This window comes from Triticum aestivum, chromosome 7D (assembly GCF_018294505.1).
Source record: "Triticum aestivum cultivar Chinese Spring chromosome 7D, IWGSC CS RefSeq v2.1, whole genome shotgun sequence".
NCBI classification, from domain to species: Eukaryota; Viridiplantae; Streptophyta; class Magnoliopsida; order Poales; family Poaceae; genus Triticum; species Triticum aestivum.
In genome coordinates, this window is record NC_057814.1 from 443710580 (window position 1) to 443732279 (window position 21700).

Sequence of the window (21700 nt, forward strand, 5' to 3'; positions counted from 1 at the left end):
AGTTGATCCCACCAAGGTTAACACTGTGACAAATTGGGAAGCACCCATGACAGTTGGAGAAATCCGGAGTTTTCTTGGACTCGCAGGATACTACCGGAGATTCATTGAGAATTTCTCGAAGATTGCAAAGCCTATGACGGAGTTGTTGAAGAAAGACACCAAATTCAATTGGACTGAGGAATGTGAGGCTAGTTTCCAGGAGTTGAAGAAACGTTTGGTTACATCGCCAGTATTGATTCTGCCAGATCAACGCAAGGAATTATGAAGTATATTGCGACGCTTCTCGTCGAGGACTTGGAGCAGTGCTAATGCAGGAGGGAAGAGTTGTTTCATATGCCACACGACAACTTAAACCCCATGAGTTGAATTATGCTACACATGATTTGGAGCTAGCAGCCGTAGTGCATGCATTGAAGACATGGAGACATTTCTCATCGGAAACCATTGTGAGGTGTACACGGATCACAAGAGTTTGAAGTACATTTTCACACAGAAGGAGTTGAATCTCAGGCAAAGGAGATGGTTTGAGCTCATTAAGGATTATGATATGAGATTGCATTATCACCCAAGGAAGGCTAACGTAGTAGCTGATGCGTTGAGCCGCAAGAGCCATGTCAACACACTCATGACTGGAGAGTTACCCAAGGAGTTAGCAGAGGATCTACGCGAACTATGTTTGGAAATAGTTCCGAGAGGCTATGTAGCAGCATTGGAGATTCAGTCTACTTTGATGGATAAGATCAGAGAAGCTCTGAAGATAGACAAGGAGATTGCTGAGATAAAGGAAAGGTTGAGTAAAGGAAAAGCCAAGGGATTTCGTGAGGATGAGCACGATACCTTATGGTTTGAGGACCGCATTTATGTGCCCAATGATCCAGACATTAGGAAGTTGATTTTGCAAGAGGCCCATGATTCACCATATTCGATTCACCCAGGAAATACCAAGATGTATCTGGATTTGAAGGACAGTTTTTGGTGGACCGGAATGAAGAAGGATATTGCAGAGTATGTAGCAGTTTGTGATGTATGTCAGAGAGTGAAGGCAGAGCATCAGAAGCCAGCAGGATTGCTACAACCATTGCCGATACCCGAATGGAAGTGGGATAAGCTATGCATGGATTTTATCACGGGATTGCCCAGGACTCGTTCAGGCTATGACTCGATATGGGTTGTAGTCGATCGTTTGACGAAGGTAGCTCATTTCATCCCAGTAAAGACCACTTATACCAGTGCTAAGTTGGCAAAGATATACATGACCAGGATCGTATGTCTGCATGGAGTTACGAGGACCATTGTATCAGATAGAGGAACCCAGTTTACTTCAAAGTTTTGGAATCAGTTGCACGAAACTTTGGGTACCAGGCTAGAGTTCAGTACCGCTTTTCATCCACAGACAGACGGACAGACCGAGAGAGTCAATCAGATTTTGGAGGACATGCTGAGAGCTTGTGCGCTAGATTATGGATCCAGTTGGGACGACAATTTGCCATATGCAGAGTTTTCTTACAACAATAGCTACCAATCCAGTTTGAAGATGGCCCCTTTCGAAGCTCTATACGGAAGGAGGTGCAGGACACCGTTGTTGTGGGACGAAGTTGGAGACCGTCAGTTGTTTGGAGCAGATTTGATTAAAGAGTCTGAACAGAAGGTGAAGTTGATTCGTGATAGGCTCAAGGTAGCCCAGTCCAGGCAGAAGAGTTATGCGGATTCTAAACGCAAGGAGACAGTTTACAAAGTCGGAGACAGAGTTTATCTTCGAGTATCACCACTTCGAGGAGTGAAGCGCTTTGGAGTTAAGGGAAAGTTAGCGCCACATTTTGTAGGACCATACAAAGTTTTGGAGCGTATGGGAGAAGTTGCTTACAAGTTGGAATTGCCCGAAGGATTGTCGGGAGTTCATGATGTGTTCCACGTATCCCAGTTGAAGCAGTGCCACGCGGAGATGGCTAAGATACCACTGAAAGATACAGTGCCCCTGGAAGCGATTCAGTTGGATAGTAATTTGACCTACGAGGAGAAACCAGTTAAGATTCTCGAATATGCCAGCCGAGTCACCCACAGCAAGGTTATCAAGTTCTGCAAAGTTCTGTGGAGTCACCATACCGAGGATGAAGCCACCTGGGAGCGAGAGGAAGATCTGCGGAAGGACCACTCTCACCTATTTTCTAGCCAACCCGAATCTCGAGGGCGAGATTCATCTTAAGGGGGGTAGGTTTGTAACATCCAAAATTTTCAATTTGGAATGTTATACATTAGATCATCATGCATAACATATTTTATTGCATTTTGTTTGGCGATCCTAGAAATTCTACGCAACTCGAGGACGCACGGAGAGAGTTGGGGATTTCGTTATTTTCATATTTTGGGTTTTCTCAAATTTTGAAAATAGGATCATTTGTTTTAATTATTTTTCTCTCTGAAAATATTTCATATCAAAATATATGAGAGGGGATACACAAATAATGAAATATTGGAGGAAAAATATTAAAAACAAATATTTGATTTTATTTGGATTTTATTTGATTATTATTTGAATTAGGAAAAATACGCGTTTTTCAAAATTGCATTTAGGCCCCAAATAAATGTTCATCTTGTCCGTCTTGATTTTAGAAGTTGGGGAAACTTTATGCTAGTAGACGTGGATTGGGTGAGTGTATCCATGACAGATGTGAGATTGTTAATTAATGGTTTACTTAAGGTGGCAACTTAAACACACATCTGGGTGGATTGAGGCACCTGGGTATTCCAGTGATTGCCTGTTTTTTTATGGACCGCCACCCAGGCTCAAAGGGATCATGAGATTATTCATGCTAGAAACTTTCGTGTGCAGCCACATGCTATTATGGGCTCTAGCATAGTTGATTAAGTCGTGTGAACTCTTACAGTGGTAGACTAGCAGATGTAGGGGAAAGTAGGTGTAACTGTCTACCCATCGTAAGGTGCTAATGCTTCTGAAAGACTGTGTCTCGGTCATCCGTTTCTCAAACACCATGTAGTGCGAGAAATCCAACGGAGGAGATCGAGTCTTGTGGGGAAAAGTGCACAAACCTCTGCAGAGTGTACAAACTAATCATGATTAGCCGTGTCCCCGGTTATGGACATCTTGAGTATCTAGTTCTTGGATTATCATGTGAATCTCATCATCTTATACTTAACTAATTTTGTTGGGTTGTTAATGATTACTTTCAATTGGGATTGAGAGGGGGTTTACCTTCTCAATATTTTTCAACCAACTTTGTAGTTAAATAAAAATATATTCCTTTGCAGTAGGGAAAAATTGGTTTTTCGCAAAACTGTAACCATAGAGCTTTCCACCAGCCAAATATGCATGTAGTGATAGCATTATTCTGTTCATTACTCTCTATGTGTTACATTGCCAGCATATTCCATGTGCTGACTCGTTTTCGGGCTGCAACGTATCATGTTGCAGACTTTTCAGACAACGAGTAAGGAGCCTTAGGTCGTGGTCTTATACTCAGTGATGCCGTTGGAGTTGATGGACTCACTTTATCTTCCAAGCCTTCCGCTGTTAACGTATTTAGATGGCCTTAAGCCATATTTATTGTATTAAGTTCTCTCTTGAGACTATTCAATGTAATAAGTGTGTGATTGCTACTCTGTTATAAATCCTTCAAGTACTGTGCGTGTCAGCATTACCGATCCAGGGATGACACTGATGCACAGAGACTAGACTGTTTGAGGTCTGGTCGCTACAGTTCCCCACAAGATGACTTTTGCCCCATTATATTTGGTAGACCCTTCTTGAATACTGTTAATGCTAGGATAGATTGTGAAAAGGATATTGTTACTGTTGGTTTAGGGAATATGTCTCATGATTTTAATTTTGCTAAATTTCATAGACAACCCCATGATAAAGAATTTCCTAGTAAAGATGAAATTATTGGTCTTGCTTCTATTGCCGTGCCTCCTAATGATCCTTTAGAACAATATTTGCTAGACCATGAAAATGATATGTTTATGATTGAAAGAAGGGAAATAGATGAAGTATTCTTTAAACAGGGACCTATTTTGAAACACAACTTGCCTGTTGTAATTCTAGGGGATCCTCCTCCTCCCAAGGGACATCCCATGTTTGAGCTTAAACCATTACCTGATACTCTTAAATATGCTTATCTTGATGAAAATAAGATATATCTTGTTATTATTAATGCTAACCTTTCAGAGCAGGAAGAAGATAAATTATTGAAAACTCTGAAGAAGCACCGTGCTGCTATTGGATATACTCTTGATGATCTTAAGGGCACTAGTCCCACTCTATACCAGCACAAAATAAAATTGGAGAAAGACGCTAAACCGGTTGTTGATCACCAACGACGGTTAAATCCTAAGATGAAAGAAGTGGTAAGAAATGAAATACTAAAGCTTCTGGAGGCAGGTACAATTTATCCCGTTACTGATAGTCACTGGGTAAGTCCTGTCCATTGTGTCCCTAAGAAGGGAGGTATTACTGTTGTTCCTAATGATAAAGATGAATTGATCCCACAAAGAATTGTTACAGGTTATAGAATGGTAATTGATTTCCGCAAGTTGAATAAAGCTACTAGAAAAGATCATTACCCTTTACCTTTTATTGATCAAATGCTAGAAAGATTATCCAAACATGCACATTTTCGCTTTCTAGACGGTTATTCTGGTTTCTCTCAAATACTTGTGTCAAAAGAGGATCAGGAAAAGACCACTTTTACTTGCCCTTTCGGTACCTTTGCTTATAGACATATGCCTTTTGGTTTATGTAATGCACTTGCTACCTTTCAAAGATGTATGACTGTTATATTCTCTGACTTTTGTGAAAAGATTGTTGAGGTTTTCATGGATGATTTCTCCGTGTATGGAACTTCTTTTGATGATTGCTTAAGCAACCTTGATCGAGTTTTGCAGAGATGTGAAGAAACTAATCTTGTCTTGAATTGGGAGAAGTGCCACTTTATGGTTAATGAAGGTATTGTCTTGGGGCATAAAATTACTGAAAGAGGTATTGAAGTTGATAAAGCTAAAGTAGATGCTATTGAGAAGATGTCGTGTCCTAAGGACATTAAAGGTATTAGAAGGTTCCTTGGTCATGCCAGTTTTTATAGGAGGTTCATTAAAGACTTCTCAAAACTTTCTAGGCCTCTGACTAATCTCTTACAAAAAGATGTTCCTTTTGTCTTTGATGATGATTCTGTAGAAGCATTTGAAATACTTAAGAAAGCCTTGATTTCTGCACCTATTGTTCAGCCACCTGATTGGAATTTACCCTTTGAAATTATGTGTGGTGCTAGTGATTATGCTGTAGGTGCTGTCCTAGGACAAAGAGTTGATAAGAAATCAAATGTTATCCAATATGCTAGTAAAACGCTAGACAGTGCCTAGAGAAATTATGCTACTACTGAAAAAGAATTTTTAGCAGTTGTATTTGCTTGTGATAAGTTCAGACCTTATATTGTTGATTCTAAAGTAACTGTTCACACTGATCATGCTGCTATTAAATACCTTATGGAAAAGAAAGATGTTAAACCTAGACTTATTAGATGGGTTCTCTTGCTACAAGAATTTGATTTGCATATTATTGATAGAAAGGGAGCTGAGAACCCCGTTGCAGACAACTTGTCTAGGTTAGAGAATGTTCTTGATGACCCACTACCTATTGATGATAGCTTCCCTGATGAACAATTAGTTGTCATAAATGCTTCTCGTACTGCTCCATGGTATGCTGATTATGCCAATTACATTGTTGCTAAATTTATACCACCTAGTTTTACATACCAGCAAAAGAAAAAGTTTTTCTATGATTTAAGATATTACTTCTGGGATGACCCACACCTTATAAAGAAGGAGTAGATGGTGTTATTAGATGTTGAGTACCTGAGCATGAACAGGAATAGATCCTACGCAAGTGTCACTCTGAGGCTTATGGAGGACACCATGCTGGAGATAGAACTGCGCATAAGGTATTGCAATCCGGTTTTTATTGGCCTACTCTTTTTAAAGATGCCCGTAAGTTTGTCTTGTCTTGTGATGAATGTCAAAGAATTGGTAATATTAGTAGACGTCAAGAAATGCCTATGAACTATTCACTTGTTATTGAACCATTTGATGTTTGGGGCTTTGATTATATGGGACCGTTTCCTTCCTCTAATGGGTATACACATATTTTAGTTGATGTTGATTACGTTACTAAGTGGGTGGAAGCTATTCCAACTAGTAGTGCTGATCATAACACCTCTATTAAGATGCTTAAAAAGTTATTTTTCCAAGGCATGGAGTCCCTAGATACTTAATGACTAATGGTGGTTCGCATTTTATTCATGGTGCTTTTCGTAAAATGCTTGCTAAGTATGATGTTAATCATAGAATTGCATCTCCATACCATCCACAATCTAGTAGTCAAGTAGAACTAAGTAATAGGGAGATTAAATTAATTTTGCAAAAGACTGTTAATAGATCTAGAAAGAATTGGTCCAAGAAACTTGATGATGCATTATGGGCCTATAGAACTGCATATAAAAATCCTATGGGTATGTCTCCGTATAAAATGGTTTATGGAAAAGCATGTCACTTACCTCTCAAACTAGAACATAAGGCATATTGGGCCATTAAAGAGCTCAATTATGATTTCAAACTTGCCGGTGAGAAGAGACTATTTGATATCAGCTCACTTGATGAGTGGAGAACCTAGGCCTATGAGAATGCCAAACTGTTTAAAGAAAAAGTTAAAAGATGGCATGACAAAAGGATACAAAAGCATGAGTTTAATGTAGGTGATTATGTTCTGCTATACAACTCTTGTTTAAGATTTTTTGCAGGAAAACTCTTGTTTAAGGTCCTTACGTTATCGAGGAGGTCTATCGTTCCGGTGCCATAAAAATCAACAACTTCGAAGGCACAAATCCAAAGGTGGTGAACGGTCAAAGAATCAAACATTAATCTCAGGTAATCCCATAAATGTTGAAACTAATGTTATTGACATCGTAACCCCGGAGGAAGACATAAGGGACACTATCCAGAACGTTTCAAACTCCGAAAAGGAATAGGTATGTGGTACGGTAAGTAAACCGACTCCAAAACAGTTCTAATAGCAATTTTTCTCCATTTTGGAATATTTAAGAAAATAGGAAAATAATAAGTAGTCCGGGAAGGACACAAGGCGTCCACGAAGGTGGAGGGCGCCCCTACCCCCTGGGCGCGCCCCCTGCCTCGTGGGCACCTCGTGTGCCCTCCGGACTCCGTTTTCTTGCCCGATACTTCTTTTGGTCGGTAAAAATTCATTATATAATCTCCCGAAGGTTTTGACCACCATACCATGCAAATATCCTCTGTTTTTGTTTCGAGCTGTTTTTGCAGCAGATCTAGAGCAAGATGTCTTCTCAAGAGTCAGTCGGGGAGAGTCGGATGTCTCATCCGATAGTGATGCTGACCACTTTGGGCCATCAACGGAGGAAGAGATGGAGGCCGACTTGAAAAGGATAGATGCCATGGAGGAGGATCAAGAAGTTACCTCTCGTCTCCAAGCCAGATTCACGATGGAGGAACTTCAGAGCTCAGCAATTCCAAACTCGGTCATCCCTCCCAATGCTAGATTTCTTTCTTATGAAAATTTGAAAAAGAGTGTTACTTGTTCTCCCGCAGCTATGCAACATCCATGGGTGAAAGGAGCTTTAGCCGTCACAGGTAAGCTCCGTAAGGAAATAATGGATCTCAAGCAGCAAGTCAATAAGCTCGAGGAAGAGAATCATATCCTAAGGGGCATCATCACTAAGAATATCACATCACCACCTCTGAAGAAAGAGACATAAACACATGGGTTTGGGCACTCCCCTTGGCAACTGCCAAGCTTGGGGGAGGTGCCCCGGTATCGTATCACCATCACACTTACATCTTTACCGTTTTTCTTAGTTCGATCCTTTTTGTTATATCTTGATCTAGTAGAATAAAGTTTTAGTATGATCTAGTTTTGAGTTTTGCTTTATGATCCTTCTATGTAATCGAGTCCGTGATCTATATATAATAAAAATTAGTTTTGAGTCAAGGGCTTTGCTATCTTGCTGTGATCTTGAAAAAAAATAAAGAATAAAAAGAGATAAAGAGATCATATTGATCTTATGGAGAGTAATGACTTCACATATAAAGAGTATGATGAATAAAAGTTGTTGAGAATTGACGAACATAGTTTTGGTCATCGTTGCAATTAATAGGAAGTAATAAAGAATGAGAGGTTTTCACATATAAATATACTATCTTGGACATCTTTTATGATTGTGAGCACTCATTAAAATATGACATGCTAAAAAGTTGATGTTGGACAAGGAAGACAACGTAACGGGTTATGTTTTCTCATATTCGAAATAAATTATATTGTCATGGATCATCCAACATCTTGAGCTTGACTTTCCCGCTCATGCTAGCCAAATTCGTTGCACCAAGTAGAGATACTACTTGTTCTTCAAATATTCTTAAACCCAGTTTTGCCATGAGAGTCCACCATATCTACCTATGGATTGAGTAAGATCCTTAAAGTAAGTTGTCATTGTTGCAAGCAATAAAAATTGCTCTCTAAATATGTATGATCTATTAATGTGGAGAAAATAAGCTTTATACGAGCTTGTGATATGGATGAAATAAAACCGACGGACTACATAATAAAGGTCCCTATCACAAGTGGCAATATAAAGTGACGTTCTTTTGCATTAAGATTTTGTGCATCCAACCATAAAAGCACATGACAACCTCTGCTTCCCTCTGTGAAGATGTGACACCCGGATAATTAAGCTACAGTAATCCCAAGTTAATGGTGTCATGTCATCATTTTTTACTATTGCTAAATCCCACGTTGTTTCAAACTGGTTCAGATTTCAATTTCAAATTAAAGTCAAAATTCAAATTTCTCGAGTGGTAAAACTAAAAATGTTCAAATAATTCTATAAATTCCCCTGATCATCTTCAGGTTGAAACCAACTTCATTGGCTCACAAGTAAATTCATAGGAAATTATTAAGTGGTCTAACAAAAAATAAAATGGTATTTTTCTAAAACAAACAAATGTATTAACTTTCCCGAATAAAATGGAACCTTGTGTGTAGCACCCAAAATATTGTAGTTGAATTATATGTGCGGTATCTTTTAGAACTAATATCATTTAGTGCCTAAAATAAATAGAAAACTGAGACAAAAGATTTACATAAGGAAAATATGGAAGTGCTTGCTGTGCACTTTGGCCCGTATGAACAGTGCAGCCCAAGCCCACCACCGGCCTCTCCCCTACCTCTGTACTGTACAGAGGGGAGGCAGGAAGGCCGTGGCGGCCATCCGCCGGCTGTGGCCACTTGCGTGGCGGCCATCCGACCCCTCCCAGCATTCTAATCGACCTACAAGACCCCGCGAACCCGCTTGACGAACCCTAGCTTTTTCCCCACTCGATCGCTTCTCCCCCTCACTCCCCTCTCTCTCCCGAACGCAGTTGCCACCATGCGCCGCTCGATCCCGCGGCCACCGGCAACCCCGTGCCCAGGAGACTTGTCTGGGAGGTGTGCCGACCACCGCTTCTTCTTCCTCGACCATTGGTTGAAGCCGGGGCGATCTACATCGAAGGAATCGGGCCCTTCTTCGTCCTCGGTCGCGGCTTCTTCTCCGGCAAACTCTGGCGCCGCCGATCCTCCCCGAGCCTGCTGCCCTCCCCTACCGCACCAAAGTGAGCACGCGCTCCACCTCGTCCTGTTTGCTTCGATCCCCGTGCCCCTTAGCCTCTTCCTGCCGTAGACGTAGCTCGCCGCCGTCGGATGCCTCGCCTCTGCCCGCACTCCCACGCACGTCCTGGTCACCCAAGGATGCATCCTCGCGCGCGTGCGCCCGCCCCGGTCCACTCCCTTGCCATGCCCCTGCAAGCTTGGCCATACCCCGCGAGCCCATGCGAGCTACTGCTGCATCTGCTGCCTACCGCGGCCGCACCAGCCACGCCTCGCGTCGTCCGTGCCTCCGGCCGCACCGGCCTGCAGCCGCCCATGGCTGCCGTGATCCGCTGCTGCTTCGTTGGGGCCGCTGCACTTGCCCTACTACTGCTCGTCGCCGTTTCGGCCACTCCCGCCGGCTGGCTGTGCCCACCAGGGCCGCCGCTGCCCGGGGCCACATCCCCCGCTCCCCGCCCGCGACCTGCCTAGCGCTGTTGCTACATCTGCTTGCTACTGCTCGCTGTTACGCTGCTGTGATGCCGCTGCCCTTGTTAGCCACTGCCGCTGTTGGCTGCTCATGCACTGGCCTCGGTTGTGGCTGTAGCCACCGTAGCCATGGCCGAGTGCCCATGTGCGGTGCATTGGTGCCAAGCTGTCAGGCTGGCTATGCCTCTGGCCGGCCCTGCAATTAGATTAGGGACTAATCAACACTTGGTTGCTACACTATTACAATGCCCCCCCCCCACCACTGCTAAATAACTACATAAATGAATCTGTTACAGATATTAGTCAATGACATATGGGCCACATTGTAAAGTAACCAACAGTTGACCAGTCAACTATTGACTAGGTCAACTGGGCCCCTGGACCCCACTTGTCATCCACTAGGCTAGCTTCTAGTGGGTACAATAGTATTCTGCCTATTTAATAGCTAAAACGAAATAGATAGAAGAATCTAAGAATATTGTTTAAACTTTGCAAATTCATAGAAAATAATTCGTAACTCCGATGAAAAAGTTTTATTCATGAAAGTTGCTCAGAACGACAAGACGGATCTGAATACGCAGCCCGTTCGTCTGCCACACATCCCTAGCATAGTGAACATGCAACCTCCCCCTCCAGTTCGTCTGTCCGAAAAATGCAAACTTCGGGAAAACTTTCCCGGATGTTATCCCCCTTCGCCGGTATCGCGTAGTACTGCGTTAGAACCCCCTAGCACCGCTTATTGTCATGTCATGCATCTGTGTGCTTTGTATTTACTGTTTCTTCCCCCTCTTCTCTCCGGTAGACCCCGAGACCGCTGCCGCTGTGATCGACTACGTCGACGACGACCCCTTCTTCCCTTTCAGCGGAGCTTCCAGACAAGCCCCCCTTTCATCATCCTGATATCGCCCATTCCATTCTCTCATGCTTGCATTAGATTTTGCTACTGTTATTGTTTGCTCCTATTCTGATGCATAGCCTGCTTTTGTAACCTGCTCATTGTACCTTACCTGCTTATCCTAAACTGCTTAGTATAGGTTGGTTAGTGATCCATCAGTGACCCCCACTTGTGCTTGTTGCCCCTGCTTCATCATCGACGCCTCGATCAACGTGACCGACGACCAGAGCCCGACACCTCACATCACATCACGCCCCTTTTTGTTGCTCGACTCTGCAGGGTTACCATCGAGTGTCGAGGGTGGAACCTCATACGCACTCCTGATGACAACTCTGTAGTGTAGCTATTTGGTCGTGGTCAACGAGGGTGGTTCCTCCTTCACCACTCCCGATACGACTCTGTCGTGCAACCCCTCAAGTGTGAACCTCGAGGGTGGTTCCTCTTTACGTTCACCTTGATGATTACATCGAGTGGAATTCTCCGAGGGTGATTCCTCGGGTTTTCCCCTTGATGCTTGGACACACGGTTACCTTGACTTTACTTGAGACCATTGTTGAAGTCGGGTCGGCCCTGAGGGGTACCCACGAGTTGATGTGAAAGACGGGCGGGCCTGTTGATCACCCGCGAGTTTTCTACGTGGCATAGCCGGGCATTATGGGCCCTTGCCATAGGTCCACGAGACGGGGCGACGGGGTCACATTATCGTGAGTCTCTGCTCATCTCCGCGATCCCCCAATGCACTAACAGGTTTGGGTATTTGTTCTGAGTTGGCCTCTGGCCTTTACGCACTAACCACCACGCGAGAATAGATATGAGCCTCGATGTCGCAGTATCAGCCGAAGCTTTGTCAGACGTCCAGTTCAGCATTGCGGCACGGTCGGATCGTGCTGGCCATCCGACGCAGTGCTGGTATCCACCCTGCTCGCAACGACCCGGAGTGCAACGGGCGATGGCCCAAGACCCTGGAGTGCTTAGGATATAGACCGGCGGAGACCTCTCTGCTGAGCCTAGGGTTGCGACGTGTTGATGTTCCAAGGCCGGGCATTGACCCCAGAAAGGTGTGTCCGGCCAGAGTAATCAAGCTGTTGGGTAACGTGGTGCACCCCTGCAGGGAAGATATATATTCGAATACCGTGTCCACAGTAATGGACGTTCAGACTTGTATCATGATCTATTACAACTAGAATTGGTTACTTGAGACATGTGATGGATATGTGGCTCCGGGATTGCTTTCTCATAGGGAGTCAAGGAAGGATCTTTGGGCGTTAATGTTACAACATGCTTGTTAACTAAACTGCTATTCTTTACTCTCCTACATGCTGCAAGATGCTTGGAGCTGCTTGAAGATGCTAGTCTTTGATAGGCTAGGCCTTCTGTCGTGGAAGTGTCATGGCAGATGTCCTCATGGAAGGACTTAGTTGCGGAGCCATTGCGACGAGTTTATACTGGTTTGGCCCCTTGCAGTGAAGGTAAAGGCCTAGTCCAGTTTGAGGTGGTATTGCTAGGGTTTCGATGACCAGGGAGCGAGTACGCTTTGCCTGGCTCTCGATCTGACGTTTCTTACCCTAAGCCGCTGCCGAGTCGTCCCCTTATATACACGGGTTGATGCCCTGCGGCCTACAGAGTCCCGGCCGGCTCATACAACGTGTCCGGCTCGGTGACTAGTCTTACATGCCTTACAATACAAGTTTACATATATATGGCGGTTTATACTTGTGGGCCTTAAGCCGCCTTCGGGTTTGGGCCCTCTAACAAGCCTGTCTATGAACCGTCATTTTAATATACTTTTGGGCTTCATTGAGATGAACCGCCATAGGGATGACCCGCCCCCTCCTGGGCGGGTCATATCTAATAGTCATATCCCCAACATTAGGCCCCAGGTTGTTTTGAACTTGTTCATGTCAATCTTCAACATTTCGAAAAATCCTTCTTCGTCTTACTGTGAAATATTGTAACCCGCCATGACGTCATCTCCAGAAATTGCGGTAACCCGCCATGACGTCACCTGCAATTAATGCTTCACAGAACCCAAATCTTAATAAATCTCTTTCTTTACTGTCCCTCTGAAAATCGAGGCGCCCGCGCCGTTGCTTATCCATTTTTCTGCCTCCTCGATTCTCGCGCCCGCCGTTTGTCCTTCCAATCCTATAAATAAGACCACTGGTTGTCCTCTCATTCTTCCCCTTTTCCTTCTTGCCTCATTCTTCCTCCTAACGATGCACCAGCCCGCACGAGCTCCGCCATCGTCAACCTTCGTCTCCGACCTCAACTCCGGCTGCTGCATCACCCTGAACAGACCAGAGCACCGCGGTGCCTCTCCGTTGTTTCATCAGCATTAGTAAGTCCTCATTCCCTCGCCATAGATCTGTCATTTAGGGTTTCAGTGTTCATCGGTGTTCGGCACTGCACTTCTTTTTTCTTGATCAGATCCATGGCTTAGATCCAGAAAACCATATAAATCTCGCGCAGTAGTAGTTTTAGCACCTGTTTTTGATACTAGAACATATCCTTATCGCAACAGATTTCTTCTGGGGTGCCTCCGCTTTTCTGCTGCCGCCTCCATAGGTTTAGAATTTATTTCCTCTTTCTGAACAGTTGCAGATCCGAATTTATAGTCTCAATCTATAAAACCTGTTTGTCCCAACACTTAGTCAAATGTTGAACATCTATGATGGTCATGGCGGCTTACCTTACCGGCTTATACTTACTCATATATCATTAGTCCTCACGTAAGCTGCCATGCTGAGTATATGCTATAATTGTTTAACTTGTGTTTTCACCAACTGACTTAAGCCGGCAAGATTTTCCTTTCTATTAGCCCCTCTTTTTACCATGCCGCCAAAAACAGTGTAGACATGTAACTAGGTCCCCTCCATCGTCACAGAGGGCACATTTAAGGACTTTTTCAAAGTCGGGTATCTACCTGCCAAGAGTGTGATGCATTACCGTGCTCCTGACCCGGGCAAAGAAAAACCTCAGCCGAAGGATGGCGAAGTCATCGTTTTTACTGATCACATGAACCGGGGCTTCTCGCCGCCCGGCTCTAAATTCTTCCGGGACATTCTGCACTTCTTCCAGCTCCATCCTCAAGACATTGGACCAAATTCCGTGTCAAACATTTGCAACTTTCAAGTCTTTTGTGAAGTATACCTTCAAGAGGAGCCCAGTGTTGATCTCTTTAGAGAGTATTTTTACTTGAACCGCCAGACTGAGTTCACAAACAGCCCTAGCTTGGAGCTCGTTGGAATATCAATTCAACGCAGAAGAGATGCCATCTTCCCTTATGCATGCCTGCCGAGTCACACAAAAGATTGGAACCAGACATGGTTTTATTGCAAAGATACTTCTCCGGCTAACGAGAATCCACTGCCGGGTTACCGTGTCGAGCGATTAGACACAAAACACAATCTTCCTGAAAAACTTACCGCTACTGAATGGAAGAAAATTGCTCCTACCATTGTGAAGGTTAAGGCTCTGCTAGGAAATGGGCTAACTGGCATTGATTTATTCAGGTGTTGGGTTTCTTGGCGGATTATACCCTGAAGCCGCCGCACCAGCTTAAGGTGCACTTACACTGGTGGTGTAAAGGATTCACTGCATCACAGCTCCGCACCATTAACTGATGAAGCAGTAAATGAAATGGTTAAGACTCTTCTGAATGAAGATCCGGAAGATTGTGTTAAAGTGGGTCTGGCCCATTTCTGCAAGCTTAACCCGTCACCAGATGTGAGTCTCTGAACTTACTTATCTTTACCTCATCATTCAAATACCTTATTAACTCAACCTTTAATAACCTTCGCAGGCTAAGTCTGACTTTTGGAAAACGAAGTATGATCATGAGGCTGCTAAGAAGGCTAGGGCCGCCAAAAAAGCTGCCAAGAAAACCACCAAGAAGACCACCAAGAAGAAAGAAACCAAGTGCTTCTGAACTGCTCAAACTAGATGATACCTCTGAGTCGGAGGTAGCCCTTGACTCTCTTGGCTCTTTTTTCAATTATCTTATTGACACTGACTATTATCAAGCTGACACGGGAGCCAGCCAAGCAGAAGAAGAAGAGGTAACTATTATTTCCTCCGGCTCAGAACCTTTGCCAAGACAGAAACTTCGACAAGTAACCTGGAAAGTAAGGTTTTCACACCCCTTGGCTTATTTAGATCCTCACTTTATTTTGAAGCAATAGCAACATGAGAGCCGACGTCAGACCCGGACCAGTGGAGGTGACGAATTGTCTTCCGGCTTACCAAACACCCCCGCTCCTCGAAAACGTTGAAACGAGGTTCTTTTTAACTTTAAACTCCTCACCTGCTCACGTGTCTTATTTGTTTATCACTTAACCCTGTTAATGACTATTGACTAGGAACTTGCCCGTTCTTCCTCTGACGGCTCATCGCAAACTAAGTTGCCGGCTTTTAAGACTGCCCCTGGGTAACAGCAATTAATTTTACTCTGTAACTCCTTATACTCTTAAATTTATAATGACTTGTCATAACCTATGTAGTGGTCAAGCAAAACCTAACAAGAAGGCGAAGGTGACCAAGCCAACTGCGGCACCTGAAGCTGCTAAGCCGGAACAGCAAATCTCTGCACCTGAAGCTTCTGACAAACAGGCAGAGGAAACTGTCACTGACGCTCCACCTGAGATTCCGGATCTCTGTGTTGATGACACTACTGTTAATCCTTCAAATCATGCGCCATCAAGCTCACTTAAACCATCGGAGACTCATAATGATTTTGTGTTGATTACTGGCACCGGCTTTGTAGAGCCAGGAAATCCAATAGCCTTAGCTAAACATATTGCCAAGCAAGAGGTTATTGAAAGGCGAAAGATGAAGTTTGACATCTCCCATTATGCGCAACTAAGCAGCAGTGAGATCCTCCCTGGTTACCTCAGCCAAGTACACTCCAGCCATGATCTTGAAGTTGATATGGTGAAACAAATGCACCAAAAGTATGAGGTATGACTTCCAGATTTAAATAATTTATGTATATCCTGCCAGCCCCCAAGTCTACTGGTTATGATAAGCTTGAATAGACTGTAGACTTAGAAGAATCCATGAACTTCTGCCCTAGAATCCCTCCAAGTCCGGTTTAAACCTAAACTGGATGCTTTTAAGTAGTTTTAGCTTTTGCATCCGTAGCCCCCAAGGGCCGATTTAATCAGCATGAATGAGCCGGTCCAATTTATCATTTGTAAGAAAAGAGAGCTTAGTCTGCATAGCCCCCATGAGTCAGTTGGGACTGTTTACCGTACATTCGTCTCATTATGAAAAAGATACAAGCGATATGCATTAGCCCCCAAGTGCTAAGTAGTCTTGCTTCCAAAGTGCTTGGGACTTTAGTTATAAGAGCCTTTTGCTTTAAAAATTTCTTTGACAGACATTAGCCCCCAAGTGTCACGTGTTGTTGCTGGCAAAAGACTTGGGACTTATATTGTTGGAACCTTGATATAAATGTTGATAACTCTGTACTTCATACAGGCTGGTACTGCTGAACTAGAATCTCAATTGAACGACGCAAAGACGCGGCTGGCGACTCAGGAAACTGAGACCCGGAAAGCTGATTCAAAGTTCCAGTTTAGCTTGGCTGAGTCGGAAAAGCTGAAGACCAGTTTTGAGGCAGAGAAAAAGACTTGGGTTGAAGAAAAGACTGCTTTAACTCAGCGGGCTGAGAAGGCAGAGGCAGCTCTTGAAGAGGTGACCACTGAGCTCACTGGCTTAGAACGCCATGTATCTCAGATGGTTTCTGCTATCTTTGGTGAGCGCCTTCCTAGTCATCAAAAGTGAATTTGTGTTGTGATCATATAACCCATCATTTAACCAATCTGTGATATATGCAGGTCCCAGAAGCAGAAACCTCAATCAAGACATGCTTGTAAAGCTGAAAGCTGTCTATACACTTGTTGAACAGCTGTACACTGGGACTCAGCGTGCCCTGGCCACAATTTCTCCAACTAATCAAGCTCCTAGGCTTTTGATAGATGTCTTAAAAAAGCTCTCTGTGCTACCTGCCAGGATCGATGAGATGAAGCGATCATCTGCAAGAGCCGGCGCTGTGACAGCCTTGAGCCGGGCTAAAGCATGGGTACCGGAATTAGAGCCGACTGATGTAGCCACAGGATATACAAGCTTAAAAGAGGATGGTACTCCTTTTGACAAAAATGACTTTGCAGCCTGTGTGAAGGAAATTCGTCCAATGGCCACCCAGATTGCAAATGATTCAGACATTTCAAAGTACCATGCGGCTTATGACAAGCAAAATCAGAAGATGCCTACACCAGCTTACAGAGTGATGGATCTGATCCCTCCAATCTGTAATCATACTTTTGCCTCTGAAGTTGAACCGTCCAATCTTATAGATGACGAAGCTGAATTTCAAGCCTTATCTGGCATCGATTAGTCATCACGTGATTTTCAGACGGCGGAGGAGGACGAAGAACCGGAGAAGTATGATCCGGAAGCCTCCAATCAGTGAAACCAAGAAGAATAAACCGTCAGGTGGTTTATATATTAACCCTTCAAAACACTTGATCTTATTTGACTCGTGGAGTCATGTAATAGGTTAGTAAAAAACTTGGGCATGCCGCGCCATCGTGCACGCTTCTGTTTTTGCGCAATACTGCTGGTTGTCAGTTTAAAAAACCATCACCTTATGCTTATGATAATATTGTCCTGTGCAGTTTTAGCTGTAATACTTTATCCTGCACACAAACAAATCATAGGTGCCCTGGCGGTTCACCGCCGGGCGGGTCATGATACCCAATTAAAGCCACTGGGGACGAATAGTCCATAACCAGGGCTTATCCGACAATAATACTTAACAAGATACAATATCATACCTGCGGCAGCGGCTTATACTGCCGGCTTATCCACTTTGTATAAGTAGAGGTGTTAGAGTGATGACTCTAAACATAAGAAATATGATATTCTGGCGACTTAGAGTCTGCCATCCTGGCGGGCTATAGAGACTTGGAAGATGCTTCAAATATGAGCCATAAGTAGGGCAGCTGGGCCCGACTTGTAAAAAACCAGCAGTCAAAGAAGAAAACTTCAAATATAAAATCAACAGAAATTCGAGGCTTTTGTGGGCTGCCAAGCCAAAGTGTCTTCTTCAATGAAACTAGCCGGAGCCACTGGATTGTTCGCGCGTTCTGTGATCCTGACTCAGAGTGTGCCCAATCGACATTTGAACCCTAGATAAAGTCTGGTCTTGCTCAAATACTTATCAGGAGTACGCGGGGCCAGAGTAACAGCATCACGGGCCGATTTATCCAAGTTTCAAGGAAGGCGGCTTATGAAGCCTGGATCTATCCCGACTATATGTAAACTGTGCTCTCACATGACAAGCCGTCGTTTGAACCTTAACAAGCTCAGATCTTGGTCGAATACGCCATAAGATTGATCGTTTAAGAATTCGACGGGTCAGTCGGGATTACCCGATGGAGTTGAAGCAGTTGGCTACAGGTAGGATGACCCGGAAAGGTTATGTCCTCTTTGGTCGAATACGCCTATGTTTGGACAAACCTGGTCAAGAGGGTAGTAACGCTATGTCCTCTTTGGTCGAATACGCCTATGTTTGAACAGGAAGCCCCCAAATGACATACTGACAAGTGTGGCGTTGAGCCGGTCAAGAGGGTACCGACAGCTATAATTCGAATACGATCAGGAAGCCCCCAAATGACACACTGACGAATCGCGCTTCATCAGGGACCTATGTTTGAGCTATGCTGCGCATCCAACTCTCTTTAGTCCCTGTAATTTGATCGTCAAAAAGAATATGTAATATGATGATAAAGACTCAACTTCGAGGAAGTGAAACGACAGAGGCCCTGAATTATCAGGGATGCTTGCTTTATTATACTGTCTATAATATATACATCATGTAACCATGTACATCATGAGAGCTGGTGGCTCAAGTATAGTAGGGCCGAAGATGAGCAATATTCCACGGCCGATGGGTCTCCTCCTCCGACTTACGTGAATCCTTGTGTTCTCGAACATCGATAAGATAATATGACCCGTTATGGAGATTCATGCTGACCATGAAAGGTCCTTCCCAGGGCGGCAAGAGCTTATGCATGTCTGTTTGATCCTGGATGAGCCGGAGCACTAAGTCGCCTTCTTGAAAGGTTCTGGTTTTGACACGGCGGTTGTGGTAACAACGTAGGTCTTGCTGATAAATCGCCGAACGGGCTGCCGCGAGAACACGCTCCTCATCCAACAGGTCAAGTGCATCTTGACGTGCCTTTTCATTGTCTGCTTCCACGTAAGCCGCCACCCGAGGTGAATCGTGACGGATGTCACTAGGGAGAACTGCCTCCGCTCCATAAACCATAAAAAGGGGTGTAACCCGTAGATCTGTTGGGGGTTGTGTTGATGCTTCATAACACCGAAGGCAACTCCTCCACCCAATAACCCGGCATCCTTTGCAAAGGGACCATAAGCCGGGGCTTGATGCCTCGCAAAATCTCTTGATTTGCTCGTTCTGCCTGACCATTGGACTGAGGGTGAGCCACAGACGAAACGTCAAGCCGGATATACTCTCGTTGACAGAATTCTCTCATAGCACCTTTAGAAAGATTAGTGCCATTATCTGTGATAAAGCTGTGTGGAAAGCCAAAATGGAAGATCACCTTCTTCATGAATTGAACCGCCATTGTTGTTGTCGGCGTTCTGGGAACGGGGGTCCCTAGACTTGCCTGCCTGCGGCCCATGGCGTGGCTGTGCTAGCAGGCATGTACGGCCCATCTTCATCAACAAGGCATTCAAGACCCTCGCGAGGGGCCAAGCCTTGTGAGGCGGGCGACACAAGACCTCCTCAGGAGCGGCCTCACCAAGTTGCCTCGCGAGGAGCGGAGAGATCAAGGCAGGGCAAACCTCGCGAAGTTCTCGTGACGTGAGCCATGACGATCAAGATCAGGCGGGCGCCAGTGCGTGCAGCGTCCTTGTTTCCTCTTTGGTGCTAAGGGGGCAAGCGCAGGCGCAAAGTACCGAGGCATCAAGCAAGTGCAACGAGACCAAGACCAGCAGGACGGCAAGACGGAGGTCACCATGGAGCCCAAGACGGCGTCACCACCAGAGCCTTTTGCAGGCGAAGACTACTTTTTTCAGGATAAGCTGTACTAGTTGTCCCCTTTCAAATTGGCCGTTGTTGGCTTCCTTCCCGCTCAATATTTGGGGAGAGGACCAGGGCCTCTATAAATAGGACTAGCCACCACAGTAGGAGGCATGGGATCTAGAGCCAACCCTTAGCCACACACCGAGCACAAGAACACCTCAACCTCAGGAGGCTGTTCTTCCCCTTGTACTGTTCATCATCAGCCCAAGAGGCAATCCACCACCACACTGGAGTAGGGTATTACACCACAACGGTGGCCCAAACCAGTATAAATCTTGTGTCCCTTGTGTTGCGAGTTCGTTGAGTTCGTTCTTGAGATCTTAGCCATTTAGGACGTGGATCGGTAGGGAGGAAATCTTCGCGTGCACCCAAGTGTTCGAACCTAGAGGGTTTTGCCAGAACCCATGATCCGACATTTGGCGCGCCAGGTAGGGGTGCGCCGGAGCTTCCTTTCCGTCGCTCCGCGTCCAGTTGCTCTCGTCTCCATGGCGGACGCTCGCCGTGCTTGTGCTGAGCGCCGGGCTGCCCTCGCCACCCGCGTCGCTCAGACGGCTCCCGTCGGCGGGCCACCTCGTCGTTCACCGTCGCCTGCCGCCAACGCGGCCACCGGCCCGGCGGGGAACGAGCAGCAAGCGTCCTCGTTGCACCCCTCGGTGCGGCGGGACGGCCGCACCGCCACTCCATCGCTGACCCCAGCCGGTTCCTTGTCCCATGCACGTCATGTTCCCATGGACACGCGGGCCGCGCTCCTCATGGCGCACGAGCTCCTGCGCTACCATCCAGTCGATGACCTCTATGAGGACTGGCTCGACCGCATCGTCGAGCTTGTTCGTGCCGCAGGGGGCTCCCATGCGCCGTCCCTCTCTCCGCCTCGCCCTCCGCTAGCTACGGGCGACGTAGCTCATGGAGCACCTCAACCACCTCTTTCCCAAGACGGCGCCCTAGCGCCAAGGCGCGCGGCTCCACGGCGCGACCCACCGCGTCCAGCACCTGCGCGTGAGAAATAAGCTATCAAGAAGTCCCTCGACCACAAGAGAACGCTCTACCACTCCTCGCACCGCCGCGCCAGGATTGTGTGCTACGGCAAGGCCCCGCGCCGCTTGCCGTAGCGGCACGTGGGCGCCAAGACCAAGCTCCACCTCCTAGGCAGGCCCCGGTGACCACGGCCGGCTGCCGCGCCTTCACCCCCAAGCTGCGTAGCGTCGCCTGGCCGGGCAAGTTCAAGCCAGATCTGCCTCCTCGCTACGACGGCACCCCCGACCCCGCAGAGTTCTTGCAGCTCTATGAGCTGAGCATCGAGGCGGCCAACGGCGACGAGAAAGTCATGGCGAACTGGTTCCCCATGCCTCTCAAAGATGGTGCCCACTCCTGGCTCCTGAATCTGCCCCCAGGCTCGATCTCCTCCTGGGATGAGATGCGCAACCGTTTCATTGCCAACTTCCAGGGCACTCGCGACCGCCCCCGGCCGCGGGTGACCTGCGCCGCGTCAAGCAACAACCAGGAAAGACCCTCTAGAAGTACATCCAGCGCTTCAACAACG

General features: G+C 45.8%; 1 protein-coding gene across 3 annotated transcripts; it reads left to right on the forward strand.

Annotated features, from left to right (window-relative positions):
* The first annotated feature begins 9405 nt into the window (after positions 1–9405).
* LOC123168771 (uncharacterized) lies at positions 9406–17655 on the forward strand. Of its 3 annotated transcripts, XM_044586641.1 has the most exons (8): positions 9406–9687; positions 14558–14771; positions 14848–15103; positions 15221–15322; positions 15404–15471; positions 15545–16001; positions 16524–16800; positions 16883–17655. In XM_044586641.1, exons 6-8 carry the CDS (start codon positions 15873–15875, stop codon positions 17440–17442), a joined length of 966 nt encoding a protein of 321 aa, XP_044442576.1. In that variant the 5' UTR covers positions 9406–9687; positions 14558–14771; positions 14848–15103; positions 15221–15322; positions 15404–15471; positions 15545–15872; the 3' UTR covers positions 17443–17655. The 3 variants fall into 3 exon arrangements, with proteins under 3 accessions (XP_044442576.1, XP_044442577.1, XP_044442575.1); XM_044586642.1 differs by having other exon boundaries at positions 14558–15103; XM_044586640.1 differs by lacking the exons at positions 9406–9687; positions 14558–14771; positions 14848–15103; positions 15221–15322; positions 15404–15471 and having other exon boundaries at positions 15482–16001.
* Positions 17656–21700: the final 4045 nt, after the last annotated feature.